Here is a 22,698-nt window from a genome sequence, read left to right as displayed (position 1 = left end):
ATTCTGAATTTCTTATACATGTCAAGTTGTTCTTCGTAATTTTCAAATCAGCCTTTCTATGTGGTACTGCTTTAAATGTATCTCATAACCTCGCATACGAGTAACCATCAAGTGCCATGACAAGCTTTCGAACGGCAGTTTTTGTTTTGGGCACATTAGACCAGTGGCCGCAATTCAAAGTTTAAGTCAGACGGCATGCTTCTTGTTCTTAAATAATGGTGAATCCGGGTTTTTTGATTTCTTAGAGTCTAGGCAGATGAGTAACATAAGACGTGTCCCGTAGTCAAGCGAGAGTAGGTAAATTGCAAAGGCTGTTCCATCGCATTGTGGATGGAGGGTATGGAGTGAGATTGTCTAAATCACTTCAAATTAGTGTGAATAAGAAGCTGTTTGGATACCTTGGACAATAAACGCCGTGCGTGTTAATTATATGGGCATGAATTGCGATTATTGATATCATAATCAATACCGGTTGACAGGAACCCTTGCATGCCCGGTACTATATGTGTGTACAAATACAGGAAGACATTCTCTTACTACAACAAGGAATATTCTCATATAGGCATTTATTGAACACTGCCGAGAGGACAAATTAGGATTTTCTGTCTTCCTCGATAGCTATTCGTGACTCCTCATATCATATCTTTGTAATAAATCAAATAACATTGAATTCGAGGGCTACAATCTTCCTATTCCATATCGTGCGGCTGATCAAGGAACAGCCATTCCAAATTCCTAATTGTGATAGCCATCATTTAAGCCTGTGTGGCGAAGCCAATTTGAGGACCGCTGGCATCGAACACAACATACTGGCTCTTGAGGAACACGTCACCGAAGATAGAGAATCCAATACCGGAGTTGGATTGAATGCCACCATAGCAAGAGCTACCGCTAGAGTCGACGGGAGCGTAGTTGATATAGTCTCCCGGGATTGTTGCAGTGTGGCCATTGACAGTGATGGCAAACGTAGGCAGAGTAGCGCTGCAGGAGAATACGTATCCACCTTGGCTGCTGTCGTACGAGGCTCCATTAACTTTCTTGTAGTAGGCGTCGACGATAGAGTCGTCAAGTAACAAAAGGGTAGTGCCAGTGTCTATAAGGAGATTAATTGTTAACAAAAGTGCCAAGCTTGGGGAAGCTCAGTGTACAACGTACCAGCAATACCGGTAATAGATCCACCAGATTTGGAGCCAGCAATGGAATAGGAATCGGCAGTGAAAGACCAGAAACCCTGCGAGTCATCGACGTCCGTGTATGCAATCTCACCAGTGTACTTGGAAGAGTCGGTGAAACCAAAGTCATAGCTACCAGCCTCATCGTGTTTGAGAATAGCGACAAAGATAGGCTTGGCAAGTGAGCTCTTCACATTATCGAAAAATGTCTTCTGCGGCGTAGGAGAAACAGTGTTGATACTGCTGAAAGCCAGACCCAATAGTCCGTCAATGGAGGTATCCGAAGTGAACTCAGAGCTAACAGAAGTTGCTGCCTCGACAGCCTGCTTAGCGTAGGAAACACCGCCAATGGTCACCTTGTCCTTGTAAACAACGCCTTTTGCCGAGCTACCATCCCCATAGCTGATATCCCAGCTGTCACCGCTGACTTCAGTAGCGGAGCTACTGGGTTTGTAGTAGTTGTGGCCAGAACGCTCAGATGAGGGGGTTTTCGATGAAAACGCCCACCTGGGATCAATCTCAGTGACTATCTTTGCAATAGTGGCATTAATGCATGAAACTCACAAGTCTGCCGAACCAGTATCGATATCGAGGTTGAGGGTAGAAGCTCCTACAGTCACTTTGGTGACATACTCTGAGTCGTACTCGGTAGGGGTTGTAGAAACACTGCCTGTAGCAGCAGCCGCAGCGGCGACATGGTCTGGAATTGGGGCTCCGAACTTGGCCAAAGCCTTTGCAAGTTTCGCTGCAGGGGCCCGGTAGCTAGACTTGGGAACTGCTTCTTGGACTAGAGAAAAAGTCTTGGTCTGTGGTGCGGTAGGCGCCGCAGCCGCAACGGCAGAATAGACGGCCATAGCCGCAATCACTTTTGTGGAAACCATTTTTGCTCAAGGAAAACTTCAAATAAAAGACTGGTGCAATGAGCTGAGGAGAAAAGTTAAGGAGGGATTGGCACAATGACTCCTTTTATATCCTAACAGACACAGCGAGAAGGTCTGTGTAGTCGAATAGCGTAATCAATTGACCAATACCCATTGCAAATAGCTATCCAGTGAACTAAAGCGTTGTCATTGCAACTACAAGACGTTATCTCCCCGCCAGAACCGCAATTCGTTACGATTAATGGTAAAAAAAAGCCCATCACGACATACTCGATGCGACCTTCTTGTTTAGATGACAGGAGAGACGATGCTTGAAATTGCTGAAAAGTGGTATTCGGAACAAGAAAGCACGCCATCCCACATACCTGCCAAATAGGAGAAAGTGAATCTGCGGGCAGGCAGCTAAAGCCCGAGGGAACAAGAGATGGATTACGGCTACTGTCTACCATAAACTTAAACTAGCAAACCTAGTAGTAGCATTTAATTTTGACTCATACGACAACAAGCATGGCTAAGCCTCTGTTTCTTGGCTGTCCAACCAATATTCAAGTTGAGCAATTCAGAAGCCGGTAAAACCGAGCCATATCTAGTTCAATCAGCAAATCAGATAAGGCGATTCTAATATGGATATATGATCGACAGGCCCGGGTATCCCTTAGCCTTCGCAGGGTCAACCTGATACGCCATGACTCAAAAGCCAAGGATAGCAGGGTTCCATTGGCGGTCTCCCTCGTAGGCTTGGCAGGTGAGTGGCGTCAACAAGTGCAGCTCGCATACTATGCATGTACATTCAACTTGCAGCCTCAAACCTTCCAAAATAGGCTTGTCATTTTGTCCGCCAATCAAAAGAGCAGCTAGCCGGATTCGTTGATAGTAAGGTGTGATCGCCGAGTCTTATCGGTGTTGAATTCTCGACACTGCCGGGACATGGATGATATTGAGCAAAGCGGGCATGTGCTTTCGTTCGTATTGCGGCAATCTCGAATTTAATTTAATTGCCGGTTCAAACGTAGCAAGGTAAGAATTCACACGCAGCGACATCATGTATGTTAGCCATGTCGAATTAGCGACTGTTGTCTGAGCATACGTATGTAAGTCGGTTGATTAATCCAACCAAGAATCGTACGTACTCAAGCTAATTTCTGAGATCGTCAGCAAACCGCCTCTAAGGCCACTTAAGTAAGGTGAATCATGCCGAGTGGCACATCGCACGATCCCACCTGTAGCCGTAGCGCAGTGCACCAGACTACCGCTATTGACTAAAGTTACATAGTTACAGTAATATTCAGCAATACGGCCAACCAGAGTCCCCAAGATCACCCACCGACTTCTCATCTGTGAAGCCGTCTAGGTTGGCAGGGACCAGCCGACAACAAGGTAGTAGTAAAGAGTCTGAAAAAGAAATACTCACTTGGCCGCACCAGGCGCAGCACTGCCACATCGACGAGATCAATGTAGTTGCAGAAATTGAGGTTGAGTTAGTTTACCGAATCCCATCAAGCATCGGCGTTCGCCGATATTTACGGCTGTAAATCCCCTGATGAATCACGAAGTCGCCTATGCAGTTTTCAGATTTTGCTTGACACGAACAGCGGATTTGTTGTTTAATTTCCATCTCCAAACATTCTATGCAGGCAATAATAAACACTTAGTCCGGCTTTGAAATTTTTAAAGTTAAGTATGCCAAAACTCACGTTCTTCCTGACCATGGTTGATTAAATGACCGGCGACAAATATCATGCATAGTAGCAGGGACTGTTCTTTAAGCCTCTTTGTTGCTGTAAATCCTTTCTCGGCATCTAGGAAACAGTCATGTTATTTGACCTCTCCCCATGATATTCCTTGGCAAAGCCTTGGAGTGTTTGATCATGTAGCGATTTTTATCGCTTTTTTAAACTCTTTTCTTATACTATTGAAGAAATTTCTCGATCCATTATGAATCTTCGCGAAGATTGTTAAAGGAATATTATTCCCAAAGCCCTGCTCACACAGTGAGATTCCTATCATCCGCCAAAGGGACCTACGAATCTGAAGCCTGCCAAATGTTTATGAGGACTATGCGAGGAGGAGGAACATTAATGTATTTGGATAGACATCTCTTCAATTAGATAAAAATAGATATGTTAAAAGTTTAATTTATCTAACGAAAAATCTTCGTCAATTCTATGACGCTCTTTGGTATATTTATATCAATACAAATCAGACTCAGTGTGCATAACAGAAGGAGCATGACAGTAGTCAGTGAATTCCTAAATAGGTCACTGTAAATATGGAAACAAATGCCTAGTGTAGCAATTAACAACACCCCAAGGATAATAATCGATAATACGGAGCAAGGTAAAACTTAAGCTGGGCTCAGGTTACCAGTTAAGCACGCTGGTAGACTCATCCACCAGTGGAAAGGCTGCAGTCGAGAAAGGCCATCACGCGATAAGAACTTTACGCCTTGCAGGATTTTAAAATGATTGCTACCCTGATTCCTCTAATTAAATAGCTATTCGGTGGCTAAGTAAAATAAGATATGGGCCCTAGTATTAATACATCAATGTTTTAAACGTGGTGTTGTGTGCAACATGGAATGTTTGGATACCATAAACAGTGCTTCACTACACAGAGAATATCATTTGATGGGTACATATGTAACAATATTAATTTATTTGAACACTTGATGGAAGATTGGTGTCTGTGTCATTCCAAGGGTAACATGCATTCGGAGATAATAGATACCCAATTCGCACATATGGTAAGGGCTAAGGTGTTAGCAGGGTGTCAAGCATCACTTACATCAATTTATGTATATAGCTTGTGGTCAAAATACATCTACTTATGACATCTTTATTGCTGCCAGCATAACCGAACTGGAAACACGATATATAAACATACATATCGATGTGGTGAATCTGGAAGCCTTGTCTAAGTAGGTGAACGCAGAAACAGGGGCAAGAACCAGGAACGACAGTCGACCTGTATTGACGTATCTAGATGTTTCAAATCAATCAATAGGCCCTCGATGCAAACCGACAACATAAATCATGGCCAATTCGAATAATATAAGTTGACTCTAATTAACTAAAGAGGTATATATGCCGCAGGCCGGAACGGTAGAACATGAGACAAAAGTTTCTCTATATATATAAAATTACTGTGTTAGGATCAGAAGTTGCATATGATAAGTAGTGTAAGTCAAAGAGGTGATATGAGCAGCAATAGAATGGATTCGGGAGAGCGGGACGCCGTAACATCACCTTAATAGTATTTCCCAAAGTAGCCCCAGTGGCGTCGTGGCGGCGTCAGGGAAGGCAATTGCTGACAGTGGGTGCGATTCCCACCTGGGATGCCTTATTTCTGTACTATAGGAGGAAGAGGACAAACACAACAATTTCATTAAAGAACGATGATTTAATCTTCAAGCAGGCATTTTATTTACTTGGTAACAGCCCTTATAAAGCAAATTCTGTTTTATTGACCTCTAATCTCTTAATAGGGCTGTGATTTTCAGGGAGCCAGCAGCCTATTAAAGGTTAGTACGAAAAGAAAAACTAGGTTAGAATACAAAACTGTAGAAAGCAAAGGTAGCTAAATCGCTGCTCTTTTCTTGTCACGTCTTGTAGGTATAAATAGAGTAATAGAGTTAATTGTTACTGATTTAAGGCAGTGCTTGGTATATACGAGGGAAATATGAGGGCCTGGTTATAGTAATACTTCTAACTGTCAGCTGCACGTAGTATTGGCTGGCCAAAGTAGCCTGTATCTAAATATAAAGAGGATATCCTCTTGTAAACATACAGTAAAATAATTCCCACCATAATATTTCCCTGAATAAACCGGACTGATCTACAGATCTTCTCCACAAACCTAATAGACGATTGACTCATTGTGTAGTTCTCTGTATAATGCTATTCGGTATGGGGGTCATTGAAATTTTGAGAAGCTATTCTAGACATCAATTGATGATGTAACGACCGGAATTTAAGCTTAAAGGATTCGTTCTTACACGACAGCGGCACAAAACCACTTGCATCAATCATGTTCAAGTTAATTTCCGTGCGTACTCCCCAGAATTAGATTTTGATTGCATTATTTCCCGATCGGAGATTAATTTACTTCCGCTTCAACGGCGTGGACGATATAGGGAGATCCCCACCCTGGCGCTTGAAACTAGCCCCCGCGTTGTGTCAGCTGCAATATATGAGGGCCTTAGAAGTTGAAGGGCAATTTGCGATTTTCCCCTATCATTCGGCTAGTTTAAAGCGGTAATAATTTATGAGGCATGATTCAGTATCATGACACGGTATGTGTTAGTAAATTGACCCTTGTTTTATAGATATATCAATTGATATGGTCAACTTTTCGCCATGGTGTTAGTGAAGCAAAGCCGAATGGAATATGACGCCAGTGGGATATACTCTGGACTTCATGCCATCGGATAATTCTTATAATAGCACAGTTTAGTTGATGGGGCCATTATAGAAATGCTAAGGGCCACTTTCTGCTTTCGCTTGACATATGATTACTCTCGCTTGTCCTCCTCAACAGCCTCGATACCAAAACCTTGTTCGGGTCCGGTGCTTATTAGTGTTACTATTCTAAACACTCAATCGGCCCCATGAGTCAGGTCAATATCTATGTAACAGCTTTGACTATGATTCGGAAGGAGTAAATGGGTTATAGGGGGTTACATTTTCCGGCCACATACCAGGACATACACTATGTTGATTGCGCTTTAGAACATTATCTAGAGCAATTATGAAGTATAATCTAATAATTCTACATATTATAGGAAGAGAATAGGCCCGATTTACCTGTAGAGTCGTAAGTCTCACATGAATTACTTCCACATAGTACTAGTAATAGTTACGGGACCAAGAAAGATTATGTCTCTCTATACCCTTAATTGGTTGATCACGGTCCGGCCATATAAATTGTCAATTTGACTATCAATAATTAGATTACAGATCTCATTCTTGGGGCTGCGGGGCAACCGTCACATAATTGTCACGAAACGACATTGCGGTGTCCACTTACTTTAACCGATTGTTTTATCCATAAAGGCTCATTTAAAAGCTGAGTCATGCCCAGTTGTTTTCAAATCTTCTAAGCCACACGCTACCTACGTTGCCTTTCATCAATAGCGACGATTTGGCTATTCAAGATGAGATCTCTTGCAGTCATTGCAACGCTGTGCGGCCTTTCTGCAGCGTGGATGCCCGGTGTTGACAGGAACATCTACTCGAAAGAAGGGGCAAACCTCTTTAAAAGGATATCTCCAATCACAAAGCGAACGCTGCCTACATCAGGAAAGATTAGAGGTGTTAACTTGGGCTCGCTTTTTGTCTTTGAACCATGGATTGCTGAGAATACATGGAGCAATATGGGCTGTGGGAACCAGGCTTCCGAGTTTGACTGTGTGATGAACGTTGGCCAAGCAGCCGCGAATACCAGCTTTTCTAACCACTGGGATTCCTGGATCGTCGAAGAGGACTTTATCAATATGACTACTTATGGTCTAAATACTGTCCGTATTCCAGTGGGTTATTGGCTGCGTGAAGACATTGTGTATACAGACAGCGAGCACTTTTCTCAAGGGGGTTTGTCATACCTGGAGCAGGTCTGTGGATGGGCTAGTGATCATGGACTTTATATTATCATCGACCTGCATGGTGCACCCGGTGCACAGGTAGCCCAGAATGCGGACACGGGCCAAGTAAGCATGTCATCAATCTCGTACGGAGAATTTTCTTTTTCTATCTCGTTTTTCACTATACTAACAGCCATTCTCTTCGTATAGTACGCCTCTTCTCCCGGATTCTACGTTGACTATCAATTCGAGAGGGCTCTTGAATTCCTGGAGTGGATGACCACAAATATTCACACCAACAACAACTTCAGGAACGTGGGTATGCTAGAAATCGCGAACGAGCCAGTGCAAGACCCTAATTCAGTTGGAGAACTCACCTCTTCATACTACCCTAATGCGTTCACTGTATGTCCTTGTCCCCAAAATGGCATTATCTACTCTCAGTGCATGCATGTCTCTAACCGACGTTTAATATTCTCTCAGAGAATCCGCGCCGCCGAAGCTGCTTTGAATATTTCTCAAGGGAATGAACTACACATCGAGATGATGAATGAGAAGTGGGGATCTGGTGACCCTACCCAATATTTAACAGACAATTGGTACGCCGCATATGACGATCATCGTTATTTAAAATGGGACACCAGTGTCCCGGTGACCCCGGATGACTACCTCAATACATCTTGCAACGACGATCGGGGTGGCAATTGGCCTACTATTGTAGGTGAATGGAGTTTAAGTCCGCCAGATGATGTTCAATGGAATTCCGACTGGGATCCCAGCACGAACCAAGCCTTCTACCAAAAATGGTTTGCAGCGCAGGTAATGACTTATGAGAAACAAGAAGGCTGGGTGTTTTGGTCGTGGAAGTCAGAACTTGGAGATTATCGCTGGTCATATCAGGACGCAGTGGCTGCCGGCGTTATTCCCACAGATCTGGACTCCCTTTACAATCTTGGCGTGTGTTAATTGTGGAAGCGTCAATTGATCTGTACCGAGTTTTGCAGTGCCTATGTTGTACACCGATCTCATTCATATCTCGGTCAATTTCCAACGAGCCCATTGAAAGCTCAGTTACAAATTTACAATAATACTCTATTATTGAAACACCTCTCGAATCGTCATGATGCCGACACAATGCTCTTCTTTACTGATTCTCGAAAATACAGGCGGAATCCTCCTTCCCAACAAAGTGGGTTCAAGGAAATAACTATATCGTCCGAAACTGCTTTTATTAACTCATCGGATCAAATCAAGCGAAGTCCAGGGCTCCCAGTGACAGACATCCAAGAATAGCAACCATCGGCGCGTAACTCCAATGATTCCACTCTCCGTGTCCATTCATTTTGCACACCACACCATCCACAAACGCAGTGCCGGCCAAACCGAGCAAATTCCAGCCCAAAGCTTTCCGATGGCCATAGTACGTTGTTGAGAATATGGCAATGCCTATGTAGATATCTCGTATGCCATAGATGATCATCAAGTAATCGACGAGTTGTTTTATCGGTGCAGAGGTTGGATAGTCAAATTCAAACATCGACAAGGCATGTGCAGGCCGCAAGATTGCGTTCACTCCGAAGGCAGAGATTGTAGTCCCAAAAAAGGCGGCTATAACAGGAATGAGAGAAGATTGCGATAGGGTCATGTTTACGGTGAAGCCTTGGGTTCGACAGAAATGTATGCTCAGCGCAATAATAAACTTTCTCAACTTGGTTGTTTGTTGCTGTGATTAAACCAAATGTCAAAGGCATAAATCATGGCCAGCGATTTACACGATATTTATGTGTTTTCAGCTCTCCTTTCATGGTCGGGCCTCAATTACGCGACTCCGATCGCGACTCCAAATTCACACGCGCACCAAGAGACGCGACCCCACGTGAGCTGCTACCATTCGTGCTTTTTTAGGCAGAGGCCGGTGGTCGGACTCTCGAAATAGCGAGAAGCGATGACTCAGACCGGCAAGAAGTAAAGGAAGTAAGTTGTATGGCCTTGTAGCCTAGAAGGATTATTCCCATTTGAAATTGACATGTTGGTATTGACATTGACAATTCGCCGGTGGCTGAGGCTATACTCTCTTTTCACATCACCTCCACCTTTGCAACAGTCCAGCCAAGGTGTAGACTCCGACTCTTGAGAAACAAAACTCGGCACTAATTTTTTGTGTACAAATTTTCCTTCTATTAAGCTTAATATTGTCGCCCTCAATCTAAATTTGCGCAAATGTTGACCCTTCCTAACCCCTTTCCAACATCAATTGATATAGGGAGATATAAACAACCTCGCCAATAGGAAGGACAACATAGATTTGACTATTTGTGCATCCAGTGCTCTATGTCAATAGTAGCCTTGTGAGAGGGCAAGAAACTAGTTGAAGGTGCGACATCTTTATCTTGAGTGAGGCAGGTATTAATTTCTATCATCTGATCTAGTATGATTGTTTAATCGTATTTTTAAATTGTATCCAGCTCTAGTATAATTCAATTCCAAATGCCACTAACATTTCACATTCTTTGTTCGTCTTGCTACATAGGCAATCCAACAATCTAGTAGAAAAGTCTCTCGAAATATAAATAGCATTCAAATAAGCAGATAACGTCACCTCACTCTTGAAACAAATAATTACAACATTGAAGAGTTATAACTCGTGTGAGGTTATGAAATGAAATATCTCGATATTGCGTCATTGTGTTAGAAGCATTCCCGAGTATAGAGCATACGATCATCGGGTTTCGGAGTTTGAGGAATTCGCCTTTTAAAGTTGTAGCCATGATTCTAGCTTACCTAGTCAGGTTACTGCCGTAAGTGCGTGCAGATGTGCTCTTGGTCAATGTACATCAATTGATCAATATCAAGGCACTTTCGCGTAAGTGTGAGTGTGGAGTTGATTGATATTTGACATTGATATATGTATCACCTGGATATGTGTAAGAGACGGAAGCTTTAAGATGCAGGTTTTGATCCGGCAAACAACATTGAATCAAAATCAGGGCTCTTATTACTAAGCATCAATTGATGCAAGATCTGAAGTAATAGTTATCCATTGAGCATATGCAGTATTCCATACAGTTGATCTGCCTTTTAATATCTGCTGCCTGATATTCGATGTCTGGATGCCCCGTGATCTGACTCCGGCCAAGGAAGATTATTATGCCGAGGCCCGAAATTGACAGCCCAAGGCGCCAATGCCTGATCTCGCACCTTTTTTTCTTTGTCGTTTGTACTGTGTAGCATTGTGCCGTCTTTGTACTACGGCGGGCTCTTCTTACGCGACGAATGCAACGGTTGGTGTGTTTTGAAGGGGCGGGAGGGGCTGGACAAAAATGAAAACGGACGGTTAACGAAAACAGTGAGCATAGCGATGAATCATAGGGCCAAGGGGGGGCGTTTCGAGTCCTCGGGAAAAAAGACTGGTAGATACGTAAAATATTGAAATACTGCAGCACTTGACTCGTGAGCTATTGTGATCAAGGGACTCGACTAAGGAGCCCCAACAGGAGCGCCTCTGACTCGGTGGCGATTGCTGCCCGCGCTAGGCCCTCGTGGCCACCAACACCTTGCCCAATCGGGCTTCCCGAGATATTCAACTGGCATCTGTGATTGGTCCCCGCGTTGGCGGCACCGCCCAGTCGCCGTTCCCGCGCCCTGACTGGGTGGCGTCGTGCCACCGTCGCATAGCCCCACCAACTAAACCCATTCGCGGGGCTTGGCAAGGCTGTCGTTTATCGATTTATTCCGCATGCAAAGATGCAAAGCCCTGCTGCTGACCCTGATAGTTGATAGATGATCGTGTATCGCTCTAATTAATGCCAAGGGGGTATAAGTAGCGTATTTCTAGAAGCACCCCAGAAAATATCTGATTCAGAATGGCCCGTGGAACAGAGAGAGATCGCGACGCAGCTTGCCGCTCTTGAAATCATTGTGCATCGATGCCAATCCGCACCAAGTGGGGGAATACACGTTGCCCCCGGCCAATTAGTCTGTCGGTCGCTGTTAGCCTGTTAGTGTCAGACCATGCGATAGCCTTGCCCTCTCCCCGTCGACGATTATTTTTAGTTTAAATACTGCCCAGCTCCCATCAGCCGCAAAATTCCATTTGCCATGCATGAATGGGTTATCTTTGATGTTGTTCTCTGTTCTTAACACCCTCCGCAGTAGCTCTACTCATCCCCGTGAAATCGGCGACAACTCAATTGATACTCGGACACCCCGAGCAGCCCCCTTCCGACTATGGAGGAGCCCAAGTACGGCAAGGACACTGTCGTCCAACATGCCGGCGGAAACGACATTGATACTGGCGAGGTAGTCGACGATAACCATGGCCTGAAGCGACATTTAAGTAATCGCAAAGTGCAACTCATTGCCATTGGCGGCTCCATCGGTACTGCCATGTTCGTCAGCATCGGCTCGGCTCTGAATGAAGGCGGCCCTGCCAGCTTGTTTCTGTCATATACATTGTACGCCTGTGTCTTGGCCCTTGTAAGCAACGCCATGGCCGAGATGGCCATTTACATGCCCGTGAGCGCCTCTTTTATCCGACATGCCTCCGTTTGGGTCGACGACGCCTGGGGCTTCATGGCGGGATGGAACTTCTTCTTCTACGAATCCATTCTCATTCCCTTTGAGATTAGCGCCCTGAACTTGATTCTCAAATTTTGGAGAGACGATATCCCAGTTGGAGCCGTATGCGCCGCGTGTATTGTGTCTTATGGGTATTTCCATCGCGCCACCCTCCCAGTTCTGCCTTTTGATCGAATTCTGAGCCCTGTTCACCTTATACCCGTCTTTTGTCCATGTCATATGCTAACGTTTGTGCCCCGATGCGGTGATTAAAGATTAATCAATGTAGCTGCAGTCAGGTATTACGGCGAAGCCGAGTTTTGGCTCTCGTGGGGAAAGCTTCTTCTGATGGGCATTGTTTTCGCATTTACTTTCGTTACTATGGTCGGAGGCAACCCCCATCACGACTCATACGGCTTTCGTTACTGGAAAACTCCGGTGAGATCCCCTATTACTTTGTGGAACTTTGAAACCTTGCGCACATCTCGTTGCTAATGCTGGTGTGCTGTCATAGGGAGCATTCGCGGAATACCTCAGTACCGGAAGCATGGGCCGTTGGGAAGGGTTTCTGGGGTCGCTGTGGGCAGCTAGTTTTGCTATCGTTGGCCCCGAATACATGGCTATGGTTGCTGGAGAAGCCAAGTTACCCCGCATCACGCTCAAGCGCGCATTCAAATCCATATATATCCGATTCGGCGTGTTCTTCATCGGCGGCGCTCTCTGCGTTGGCATCGTCATCCCTTACAATGACCCGACTCTGGAAAGTGTTTTGGGTTCAAGCACCGGTGCTGCCTCGCCTTACGTTATTGCTATGCAAAACTTGGGAGTGACCGGATTGCCACACTTGGTAAACGCGCTGCTGTTCACGTCCATTTTCTCTGCAGGGAATGCGTACACCTACTGCGCCTCACGTACACTACATGGTTTGGCCATAGACGGCCACGCTCCCAAGTTTCTGGCGAAGTGCACGCGCAATGGTGTTCCATTATACTGTCTCAGTATTGTTATGGTATTCCCGTTCTTATCATTGCTACAACTATCTAGTGGTGCTTACGTGGTTCTCACCTGGTATTTTAACTCCATTCAGCGTTTTCCAATAACATTGAATTACTAATTGGTTTCTCGCAGGCTTACCAACATTGTCACAGCCGGTGGTATCATCGACTACATTGTCATCTGTGTCAACTACATCTTTTTCTATCGTGCCTGCATGGCTCAAGGCGTCAATCGTCGTGAATTACCCTACTACGGCTACTTCCAACCTTGGAGTACGGTTTTTGCTCTTTGCTTTGAAGTTTGCGTGGTGGTCTGCTACGGTTATGCTGCTTTCTTACCTGGTCATTGGAGTATTAGCGACTTCTTTACACACTATGCCATGGTCTTTTTGGGTATCCTCACTTTCTTCGGCTGGAAAATTATCAAACGTACCAAGTTTGTGAAACCGCACGAGGCCGATTTGGTCTGGGACAGACCTGCGATTGAGAGGTATGAATTGACTACGCTTGATCGTGACATCGGCTTCTGGAATGAAATGTTAGCGATGGTCAGAATCCGCAGGAAGAAGTTCGATAACGAGGAAAACCGGCAGTAAAAAAATCGTTGAAATGAATCTTCAGCGTCAATGATTTTATAGCTGCAAAATGTGGTATTTATTGCTGGTTCAATTTCAATTATTTCTATGTACCAATTCATATCTATATCTAGACTATCGTCAACTCATTCCGTTTCCATTAATCCTTCAAACGCCGTTGTTCGTCTATCAATGCTCCCTGTTATTTTAACAACATGGTAAAAAGCCTAGACATCAAGCAGTGTTTCGACATGTCCAGGCCGATGTGCTAGAGTCATCGTGGATAGCCTTGCCACTGACGTACAATCCTAACCCACACAAAGTTGCCCCAATAAGGATAATTCCGGCATTCACAATTGTCAATGCAATCTTGCGTGGAGAAGAAAACATCTGCCCCCAGTTAAGATGCATCCAATATACGCCACCGAGCCCATAACTGAACCAGGATGCAAATAACGAACTGATAAGACTTAGGAGATTGGAAAACACTGGTATAGATTCCGCAATGATGAGTGCAATCACCCAACACGAGACACCAATCGCGATCCAACTGCCGACGGCCATGGCGTCCCGGCGATGCATCAGCCCTGTCTTGCTAAACAGTCGGTAATAGATGTATTTCAATCCGATGTGACCATTGACTACCCCAGCTCCGACAATCGTTGGGATTGCAATACCGTATGCAACCTTCTTCAAGATAGGACCTGCAGAGGTCAAGGCTGGCGAAGCAACATCATGCCCGACATAGTGATAGATAACCATCGCAGCGACACAGTACAATGTAATCTCGAAAACCTGCAGCATGCACAGTGATTTGGGAAAGTCCCGAGGGTCTTCCATTTCCGAGATCAACCCGAAGAAGGCAACATGCGCGCAGTATGCAAAGACAATATTTGTGACGGCACTGAATGCTGGCACGAGTCCCGTCTTCACCGTCAGCTCTACCATCGGACCTTGGCCGTGAGCCTGGACCCCGACGCCAATCATTGTAACCATCACAGCAGAGAAAATACTCAAAAATGACAAGATTGAAATCCACGTTATATTCTTCATAGTACGTGGCAGCGAGCAGACCATGCAAATCACCATACCGATCACGCTGAACACGATCGAGCACGTTCCGTGGTCAGTGAGCGTGTTCATCATCACAGCAAAAGTGAGAATATGACTACCCATGATGAATATGGAGAACAATATTTGGCCGAGTCCAAAAAGTTCGCGGCCAAACGGACCGAGCAGGATCTCGCCAGCGTCCGCCAGGTTCTGGATGTGCGGATAACGTATGCGGAATTGTGCGATCACATAGCCTGTATACGTTGCTACAATACCGAGGCCGACGATCAGGATTATAGAGCTGCATAATAAATACCTCTCGTCAGATGGGTTCTAATTGACATATACTAAGAAGCAGGTAGGGGAAACTCACGGGACAATTCCTAATGAGGCGACTGCAGCTGGTAATGACAGAACACCCAAAGACACTGACTCCGATATCATTACTAGACTCACTCGTCAACCTTTGTCACAATACCATCGATAAAGAATGAGACGTACACATTCCACATTGCCTATCAATCGCGTTTAGTCAATGCTAGCGTTCCCACGGAATATATTGAAAAAACATACCACCACGCAAGCGTCTTATACTTGACTTCTGCCCCATCTTCGTTGCCAAAGGCATCCACGACCTGTCCCTGTTTCTCCTCCTCCAAATTGTCAATCTCATTTTCAGGATATGCCGGGGTAGCCTTGTTGATGGCATCTGCGGGCGAAGACATGATCACCACTTTCGATCGCTTCCGGATAAAAAAGTCGACTATAACTCAACACATTCAAATGTGAAAGACAAAGATAGTAAAAGTGAGAGAGAAAATTATGGAGGCCGGGTTTCTATGACTGATAGAAATATAGCAAGGGGAAAAGAAGAAAAAAGTCAAGTGGGTCTGCAAACTTCCAAGTTCTCTGGTTCCTTGCCTCTTCAAAGATTGCCTGGCTGATTCCAAGTCGCAGCTGTTGTACAGATATCTCTACTCCATTTCCAGTATTCAATTGTTCTTTCTTGAAGGCTGTTCTGGCCTTTGTATCCTTCAATAACCGGCTCTATCCTCACCTGTTCAATCCGTGCAAAGCTATGCATGGCTGAAGGCGGCTTACTACCAAAAAGGGCAACTCAAGGCTTTGAGCATTACGGATGGCGGATTTCTGTGGGCCATTTTACTTAAGAAAAACCGATTGTCCCCACTTGCTGATCCGTCTCGTTCGGCGATTGAAATTTAATTTTTTAGGTTTGTTGCAACAATATCCGTTGCAAAGCCTTACACCTGCTGGGGCTCAAATCTCCATCAAACTGTATAGATAACTTGCAATCACGATACTGGGGCGGAACTTGTTGAGGTATTTATTCGAGCCAGATTGTGTGTGCTTGGTACCCCGCTGGGGAAATAATTGTTAGGGATCATGTATTGGCTGCATCCCCGCTGTGGGTAAACCCGATACCGGTCATCAAATGAACACAAGAAAGAGCGTTTATTATTATTATCCAGCCATCGCCAGGAACACACATTTTTTCAGGCACATAATTATATAATAATAGCGTCTCACCCCACAACAAAGATGGCCTCTAGACAGATAGAGCCCTACCCCTTCAAGTTCGATACGGAAGAACTCATAAACTCCGAGCCTCATCCCGAGCGCTCCACCGAGGTGACTATAAACTTGAGAAATGTACGCGGTCGTATACCGTCTTTTCAGGCCGCTCGACTTCGTAGTCTGTGGTTAGAGGGGTACAAAAACCCAGAGAAAATTCTGGCTTTCCCATGTTCCTATGATGGTCTGTCCTCGCGGCTGGTAGAAGAGGCTGGGTTCCCGATCGTGTTTATGTCTGGCTTCAACATAGCCAGTTCATTCGGACTACCCGATACCGGATATGTCGCCATGCAGGAAATGTGCGAAAAGCTCCAGGAAGTTGTGCGCCAGGTTAACATCCCGGTCATGGCAGATGGTGATACTGGGTACGGCAGTCCAATGAATGTCAGACGTACGGTAGAGTCATTTGCGAAGGCCGGTGCGGCCGGCGTCATGATTGAGGACCAGACATGGCCGAAACGTGAGAGGCAATGCAAATGTCGCTATTCTAATTAATATAGTCTGACTAGATTAGGTTGCGGCCATACGAAAGGGAAGTCGGTAGTGTCGCGCGAAGAAGCTTACGCACGCATCCAAGCAGCATGCGATGCTCGCAATGAAGGCCAGGATATCTTTGTACTGGCTCGAACCGATGCTCTCATTATCAGCGGGGAGGAGGCGATGACCCGTGTAGCAGAATTTAAGCGCATCGGAGTTGACGCTATTTTTGTAGAAGCCCTCCCGGATCGCGCAGCTATGCAGCGTTGCGTGAACGAGGTTGATATGCCTATGTTAGCTAACATTATTGAGGGTGGCAAAACAGAAAATCTGTCGGCAAAGGAATTAGCTGAGTTGGGTTTTGCAGCTGTTGCTTATCCATGGACCTTAGTCGCGGCAAAATTGAAAAGTATTCGCGACACGTTAGAGAGCCTCAAACGGAGTATGACAGTTGGAGCGCCTGACATGATTCTGAGTTATGATGAGGTTGTTGAGGGAGTAGGCTTCAAGAAGTACTGGGTAGGTACTGTAGCAGTTGAGGTCTTCAATCCCGACATGAGACTGATCAGTGCGTTCATATATAGGAATTAGAAGAAAGGTACAAGTATAAGGAGTGAACGAAGTATCTGGTTGGATTTCTCAGCTTAAGCTCAATAACGACCATATGTGGTAGCTCCTTGATCGCTTTTTCTCGATATGATTCTCTATAGCTGTAATCGACTGCTATCAATTAATGTGGCCAAGCAAAATCGCGTTAGGGAGATGTCTTCAAATGTTAGGCTGGATATATAGAAGTTTCCAACATCAGCACAAGAAAGCATTTCATAGCTATCCTTGATTCCTTAGGATAGCATTCCGCTTGCGTACTGACTGGTCTAGCACAGTAAATATTTAAAGGTGGATAAAATCTGAGACACGGGATATAATGAAATGCTGTCTTCATGTGTTTCCACCCCATCCCATAGTCATATTCCAGCCTTGCCTGACTTCGCTAACACCACGAGCAAGCCCAACCACCGAATCCACAAATGAACCCTCGCCACGTTCCATCCGCTGCCTCCGTTCAATCTCGGACTGGGAGTCGGATAACCCAGTTACTAGAATTTGTTCAGTTGTCAGGCCCTGTAGCCGTTGCGCATCTTCTAGAGCAACGATTTCGCCGTTTTGACGACGAGCCCAAGCAGCCTGCTTAACGGCTGGGGCCCAAAATTCGCCTAGCGCTCGTTCGTCACGACCCCGTGCATATTTTCTTGATCTGGTATAGCCGTTGCCATCTTCCACTGCATGTGATGCGTACCAACAAGAATCTACGATCTCATAGCGTTTCTCCAGAAGCCAGATCACTGGCCAGGAAATTATCCATAACTGAAGGATGACACAAATCCAAAAAACAGCAGAGTGATTGCGGAGTTTGTTAATCCAGTGTGGTGAATATATCGTAACAGTTTCCTTGGCGACTACGAGCTCCATGTAGATGTTGCCTCGATAGTTTGTATCGCGGATATGTGACTTCAGGCAGCGGATGACCTCCTGGTGGTTGAAATTGCGAACGTGACGCTTTAATGTGAACCTAGAATGAACGAAGTGCAGTGTTAGAAGGCCGCAAAGAAAGATAAAAACAAGTAGGAGTATGCTCTTTGATACGTACGACTTGACTGCAGACGGATCACTACAAAATCGACGGCACCACTGTATAAAGTCTTCCTGATCTGCCTTGGTATTGAACCTTCTATCATGCCCAGCTGACTCATCGTAGGTATCCGGTTGAACGAGGGGATGTTGGTCCTCATCGTAATCGCCGAGACCAGTTCCTAGGTTCATGTATGGCCGATTGCTCTCAGGGTCGTCCTCCGGCAGACGAATTGGAGAGGCTTGTTGTCCACCAGTTTTCCGATTATGAGGCCGCCAAGTGACAGTTTTCGATCGGGTGCCCCGGTATCTTTTGACTCCATCGCAATCACGGGCTATGTCGACATTGTGCCAGGTAACACATGAATCACTTTGGGCTCGTTCCCAGCCTGTCAACAGTGTTTCCGCCAGGTCCAAACGGAAGTTAAAGTCCGTCACCAGATTACTCTCGTTCTTCTTCTTATCCCTGTTTTTGGACGACTCGCTGTGGGTTCCGGTGATAACGAGCTGTGGGCGCGGGGGATATGGATTTGCTGAGCGATTGTCGTGTACAGTTCGTGCGCGTTGTTGGAAAGCTCTGGGTTCAACGTGACGATAGTGCAATCCCGAACTCGTGACGACATGGTCGTAGGTTTCTGGCCGCCGGGAATTCGGCAGTCGACGTCAATCAGGCGGACGGTCGGTGCAGAAGGGACATCGGGGGTTCGCGGTGAGGTAGAGTCAGTGCCAGCACTGGCACTTGGAAGCACTTGAGAGGGGCCGGCCGTGATTTCATCGTAGGATGGGGGCAGGCCATCGGGGTGCGCGTCGCTGTCGTCGTGGAGGTCGCGGAGAGTGTGCGTCGATACGGCCACTGATGGTTGTTGTGCTGTCGGTTGGCCCATTGTTGCTGTTGTTGCTCCTGTCGTTAATATAATATGATATATGTATGGAGCAGCATCAACAGCAAGAAAGAGAACAAGAAAGAGAAGGAGAATGAGAGCGCCAACTCTAGCGTCGTTGTTTCGCGGCTGCCTGATTACCTCATTGCCTGGTTGCCTGGCTATCTTTAGGGTTCCTCTTCGCTCTTATTCATATTGTATTATTTCCTGCTCTCGGAAGCATCGGTCATCGTTGTTGTTGTTGCTGTTATTATTATTATTTAATTTAGATGGCAAATATTGATCATATTGTTTGCGCCTGGGCCGACGCTGGTGGCCTGAGGCATCATCAACAACAGGTCGGCTGCAGGCATCCGTTCGCTTCTTGCATCTCGCTCCAATCTTCAGGTCCCAAGCATCTAAGCGAGAGCCACTCTCTGTATGAGATGCAAGTAGAAGGAAACGAATCACGCCGGCGATGTCTCTCATGCTACCAAGAAACATTTGCGTGCAGCGTAAAAAGAGCTCAATTAATCTAGATTGTCGCGTGGAGTGCCCGCTATGGCCTCGATCAGTTAATGTCACGACTAGTTAGTTATAGCGTACCAACAGTGACGTTTGATGCAGCCCCTCGGCATTTCGCTGGTCGATAAGTCGACTCCACTCAGCTGCTCTCGAATTGCTGCTGGAATGTATGCTATCCGCATTCGTCGAACCCGCCGTCCAGTGAATACCCTCTGTAGTATCTGCGTTGTCATCTTTGGCCTCGTGCGTACATGTTTCAAGTCAGTGACTTGGTTCTTGACAGTTGATCCTTCACAGTTGGGATATGATACAGCAGCCAATGCGTGTAATAGTGGTTGGTGCCGGTGAGGGAATAGACCCGAGCACCAATGGCGCGCATGTTAATTGATTATAGGTCTTGCCGGCCTAGCTATCGCACATGGATTAAAAAAGGTGCGTGAAACAGTGCTTTTGTTGATATATTCTCGAGGTCAAACTCCAAATTATGAAAGTCTGACAATAATTTAGAACAACATACCCTACGTAATTGTTGACCGTGAAACGGCTCCAAGAGACCGGAATTGGGCAATCACGCTCGGCTGGGCGCTGCCTTTATTACAAAAGCTTCTTCCTGATAATCTTTACGACAGTATCCAGCAGTGCCAGCCAGACCCTAACTTAGACGCCAAGCTAGCCGGCCAAACAGGCCTACTTGTTCGCGATGGAGCCACCGGTGAGGCTAAAACTGTGAGCCGATTTCCAAGCATCCGTCGATTGAATATTCAGAAGACAAAACGCCATTTTTCTGAAGGGCTCGATATAAGGTACGGCAAAAGACTAGTAGATATTGCTCTTGCCCCGGGAAACGATGCCGGTGTAACGGCGTATTTTGACGATGGAACCTCGGAGACTGGCACGACAATAGTCGGTGCAGACGGAGGAGCGTCGCATGTTCGTCGTTGGCTACTGGGAGATCTCGCTTTGCCAGAAGCCTTGCCATGTGACTTCATGAATTTTTCATTCACGCTTCCTGCAGATATAGCTCTGCGACTCGACAAAGAGATGAACCCAACCGTAGACGTTGGCGCGCACCCCTCAAACATGTACCTGGGTGTTTTCTTACTAGACAAACCTGATATCGAGAGGCCAGAAACGTGGGTATTCTACATCCTTTCTACATGGAGTTTAAGCGATGCAGGAATCCACCATCCTGGAAGCCGGCTGAGCGAACTCCGGTCACGCATGAGAGACTGGTTTGATCTCTTCAAGGTTGTTGTTGACAATGTGCCGGATGACGTTGAAATCAAGCCAGATCAGCTTCGAATTTGGAAGACTAGGCCGTGGGATAATCACCGCGGACGCATAACCTTGGCTGGTGATGCTGCGCATAGGTACATATACGCGCTCAATATATTATTGAGTATATTATTGCTCAGGTAGACTAACAGTTGCTATAGTATGACATTCCACCGGGGTCAAGGCGGTAACCTTGCCATTAAAGATGCTGACGAATTGGTCAAAAACATAATTACAGTGCAACGAGACAAGGTACCTTTGCAAGACGCCATAGATACATACGATAAGGGTGCTCTGCTTCGGGGTGAAGAAGTAGAAATTTCAAGACAGTGCAGTATGGCGTTTCTCGACTATGATAACTTTGAAAACAGTCCTGTTTTTAAGATGGGGGTAAACCCTGCGGTGAAATTCTAAAACTAATCTATTTTTGGTTCGATTGAGGGAAATAGCATATTCTTCTTAGTTTATCCTAGCTCCTCTCCGTAAGAAAAGGACTAGTGAACAAAATGTGCCAAAATTGACCTAATGACTGAACCCTAGTGCTTCGTTCAGTGCATGCACATTCCAATAAAATGGTCTCATCTCGGTGATTTGGCCCTTTTCCAAATCAACGGAGACAACCTGGCAAAACGGATATACCAGCATCTTGCCAGTCTTGCGTACCCTGAAATTTACCGTTGACAGAACCACGATTCGGTTTGAACCTTCCCTTTCGAATATCTCCGGTTCTTTGACATCCACAGCATCAAATAGCTCTGCCATTTTCCCTGACCACTGTTGGAAACCAGCTGCCCCTGTATAGACACCACCGTAAGGAAGGTTCGGGGTTTGTTCCAGTTTCACATCAGGTGACAATGTGGCAGATATGCCACTAAAGTCTCTTTTGTCAACCGGCGCGGACATATATACGCGTTCTGCATCGTAGAAAGCCCCCAGAATCGAGCGCGGCGTATGTTTTTTCCCCTCCATGTCTCGGTTGAAGTTCACAACCAGTTTCTAGATTTGTTTGATAGTTGAAGTGTTAAAAAATTTAGACCAATAACGAGTCTGGAGTTATCAATGAATTATTGGTTAATGGTGCGTGTGACAGTTGTACTCATGATTCGATGTTTAAACATTAATACGTGTGTACATACATTTATATATCGACACAGGAAGGTCAAACGCAACATTCAGCCTGAGGTATATGTGTAATCATGATTTGTAATGTGTCCGATCAAAGTTAACACAGATACAGATAAATAGAGAAACGTACAAAACTATCCAACCACCACGATACTTGCTGCGGATTCAAATGTTGTCCGATAACTCCGGTTCCACAAGAGGCTTAGTGTGGTGCAAATAGCGCAATTAGGAGGAAACAAACTGGACATTAGAAAACTGATTGGGCTAATGGGAAAAATATTCATAGCTGCTCACAATTACTTCCTTTCCGCTCGTCCACTGCCCCAGGAAAATATAGAGAAATAAACGAGCCTTGCGATAGTGTAAACAGTGGCCGACAAATCACACTGCTTCTATTCGGGTT

The 22,698-nt window shown here is 45.5% G+C and overlaps 10 protein-coding genes across 10 annotated transcripts; 4 read left to right on the top strand and 6 right to left on the bottom strand.

Moving 5' to 3' along the window:
• Positions 1-559: 559 nt before the first annotated feature.
• On the bottom strand, positions 560-2,082 carry BGW36DRAFT_55590 (aspartic proteinase II-1). The gene is made up of 3 exons (XM_046222419.1): positions 1,737-2,082; positions 1,156-1,679; positions 560-1,093 (listed from the first exon to the last, which is right to left on the bottom strand). Exons 1-3 carry the CDS (start codon positions 2,051-2,053, stop codon positions 756-758), a joined length of 1,179 nt encoding a protein of 392 aa, XP_046067751.1. The 5' UTR covers positions 2,054-2,082; the 3' UTR covers positions 560-755.
• Positions 2,083-7,205: 5,123 nt separating this feature from the next.
• On the top strand, positions 7,206-8,597 carry BGW36DRAFT_363984 (putative endo-beta-1,6-glucanase; the record flags this gene model as incomplete). Its single annotated transcript, XM_046214511.1, has 3 exons — positions 7,206-7,757; positions 7,842-8,036; positions 8,115-8,597. The coding sequence occupies 3 exons, from the start codon at positions 7,206-7,208 to the stop codon at positions 8,595-8,597; spliced, it is 1,230 nt and encodes a 409-aa protein (XP_046067750.1).
• A 73-nt stretch (positions 8,598-8,670) lies between these two features.
• BGW36DRAFT_388734 (uncharacterized protein) lies at positions 8,671-9,620 on the bottom strand. The gene has a single exon (XM_046217260.1). The coding sequence runs from the start codon at positions 9,274-9,276 to the stop codon at positions 8,881-8,883; it is 396 nt and encodes a 131-aa protein (XP_046067749.1). The 5' UTR covers positions 9,277-9,620; the 3' UTR covers positions 8,671-8,880.
• A 2,080-nt stretch (positions 9,621-11,700) lies between these two features.
• On the top strand, positions 11,701-13,828 carry BGW36DRAFT_388730 (putative general amino acid permease). Its single transcript, XM_046217259.1, has 4 exons — positions 11,701-12,340; positions 12,464-12,626; positions 12,703-13,256; positions 13,317-13,828. The coding sequence occupies exons 1-4, from the start codon at positions 11,859-11,861 to the stop codon at positions 13,777-13,779; spliced, it is 1,662 nt and encodes a 553-aa protein (XP_046067748.1). The 5' UTR covers positions 11,701-11,858; the 3' UTR covers positions 13,780-13,828.
• Positions 13,829-13,992: 164 nt separating this feature from the next.
• Positions 13,993-15,536, bottom strand: BGW36DRAFT_304904 (transmembrane amino acid transporter protein-domain-containing protein; the record flags this gene model as incomplete). Its single annotated transcript, XM_046212023.1, has 4 exons — positions 13,993-15,112; positions 15,185-15,262; positions 15,309-15,326; positions 15,385-15,536. 4 exons carry the CDS (start codon positions 15,534-15,536, stop codon positions 13,993-13,995), a joined length of 1,368 nt encoding a protein of 455 aa, XP_046067747.1.
• Positions 15,537-16,371: 835 nt separating this feature from the next.
• BGW36DRAFT_432201 (carboxyvinyl-carboxyphosphonate phosphorylmutase) lies at positions 16,372-17,498 on the top strand (the record flags this gene model as incomplete). The annotated part of the gene is made up of 3 exons (XM_046221096.1): positions 16,372-16,864; positions 16,919-17,400; positions 17,466-17,498. The coding sequence occupies 3 exons, from the start codon at positions 16,372-16,374 to the stop codon at positions 17,496-17,498; spliced, it is 1,008 nt and encodes a 335-aa protein (XP_046067746.1).
• A 322-nt stretch (positions 17,499-17,820) lies between these two features.
• BGW36DRAFT_400903 (uncharacterized protein) lies at positions 17,821-19,394 on the bottom strand (the record flags this gene model as incomplete). Its single annotated transcript, XM_046218681.1, has 3 exons — positions 17,821-18,451; positions 18,530-18,994; positions 19,015-19,394. The coding sequence occupies 3 exons, from the start codon at positions 19,392-19,394 to the stop codon at positions 17,821-17,823; spliced, it is 1,476 nt and encodes a 491-aa protein (XP_046067745.1).
• A 92-nt stretch (positions 19,395-19,486) lies between these two features.
• On the bottom strand, positions 19,487-20,037 carry BGW36DRAFT_55450 (uncharacterized protein). Its single transcript, XM_046222416.1, has one exon. The coding sequence runs from the start codon at positions 19,872-19,874 to the stop codon at positions 19,578-19,580; it is 297 nt and encodes a 98-aa protein (XP_046067744.1). The 5' UTR covers positions 19,875-20,037; the 3' UTR covers positions 19,487-19,577.
• Positions 20,038-21,638, top strand: BGW36DRAFT_55451 (putative monooxygenase). Its single transcript, XM_046222417.1, has 4 exons — positions 20,038-20,239; positions 20,290-20,327; positions 20,403-21,265; positions 21,332-21,638. Exons 1-4 carry the CDS (start codon positions 20,200-20,202, stop codon positions 21,582-21,584), a joined length of 1,194 nt encoding a protein of 397 aa, XP_046067743.1. The 5' UTR covers positions 20,038-20,199; the 3' UTR covers positions 21,585-21,638.
• On the bottom strand, positions 21,639-22,347 carry BGW36DRAFT_55575 (uncharacterized protein). The gene is made up of 2 exons (XM_046222418.1): positions 22,307-22,347; positions 21,639-22,217 (listed from the first exon to the last, which is right to left on the bottom strand). The coding sequence occupies exon 2, from the start codon at positions 22,137-22,139 to the stop codon at positions 21,693-21,695; it is 447 nt and encodes a 148-aa protein (XP_046067742.1). The 5' UTR covers positions 22,140-22,217; positions 22,307-22,347; the 3' UTR covers positions 21,639-21,692.
• Between the last annotated feature and the right edge of the window lie 351 nt (positions 22,348-22,698).

This window comes from Talaromyces proteolyticus (assembly GCF_021365285.1).
Source record: "Talaromyces proteolyticus strain PMI_201 chromosome Unknown BGW36scaffold_12, whole genome shotgun sequence".
Taxonomy (NCBI): Eukaryota; Fungi; Ascomycota; class Eurotiomycetes; order Eurotiales; family Trichocomaceae; genus Talaromyces; species Talaromyces proteolyticus.
This window is presented reverse-complemented; position numbering and strand designations above follow the sequence as displayed.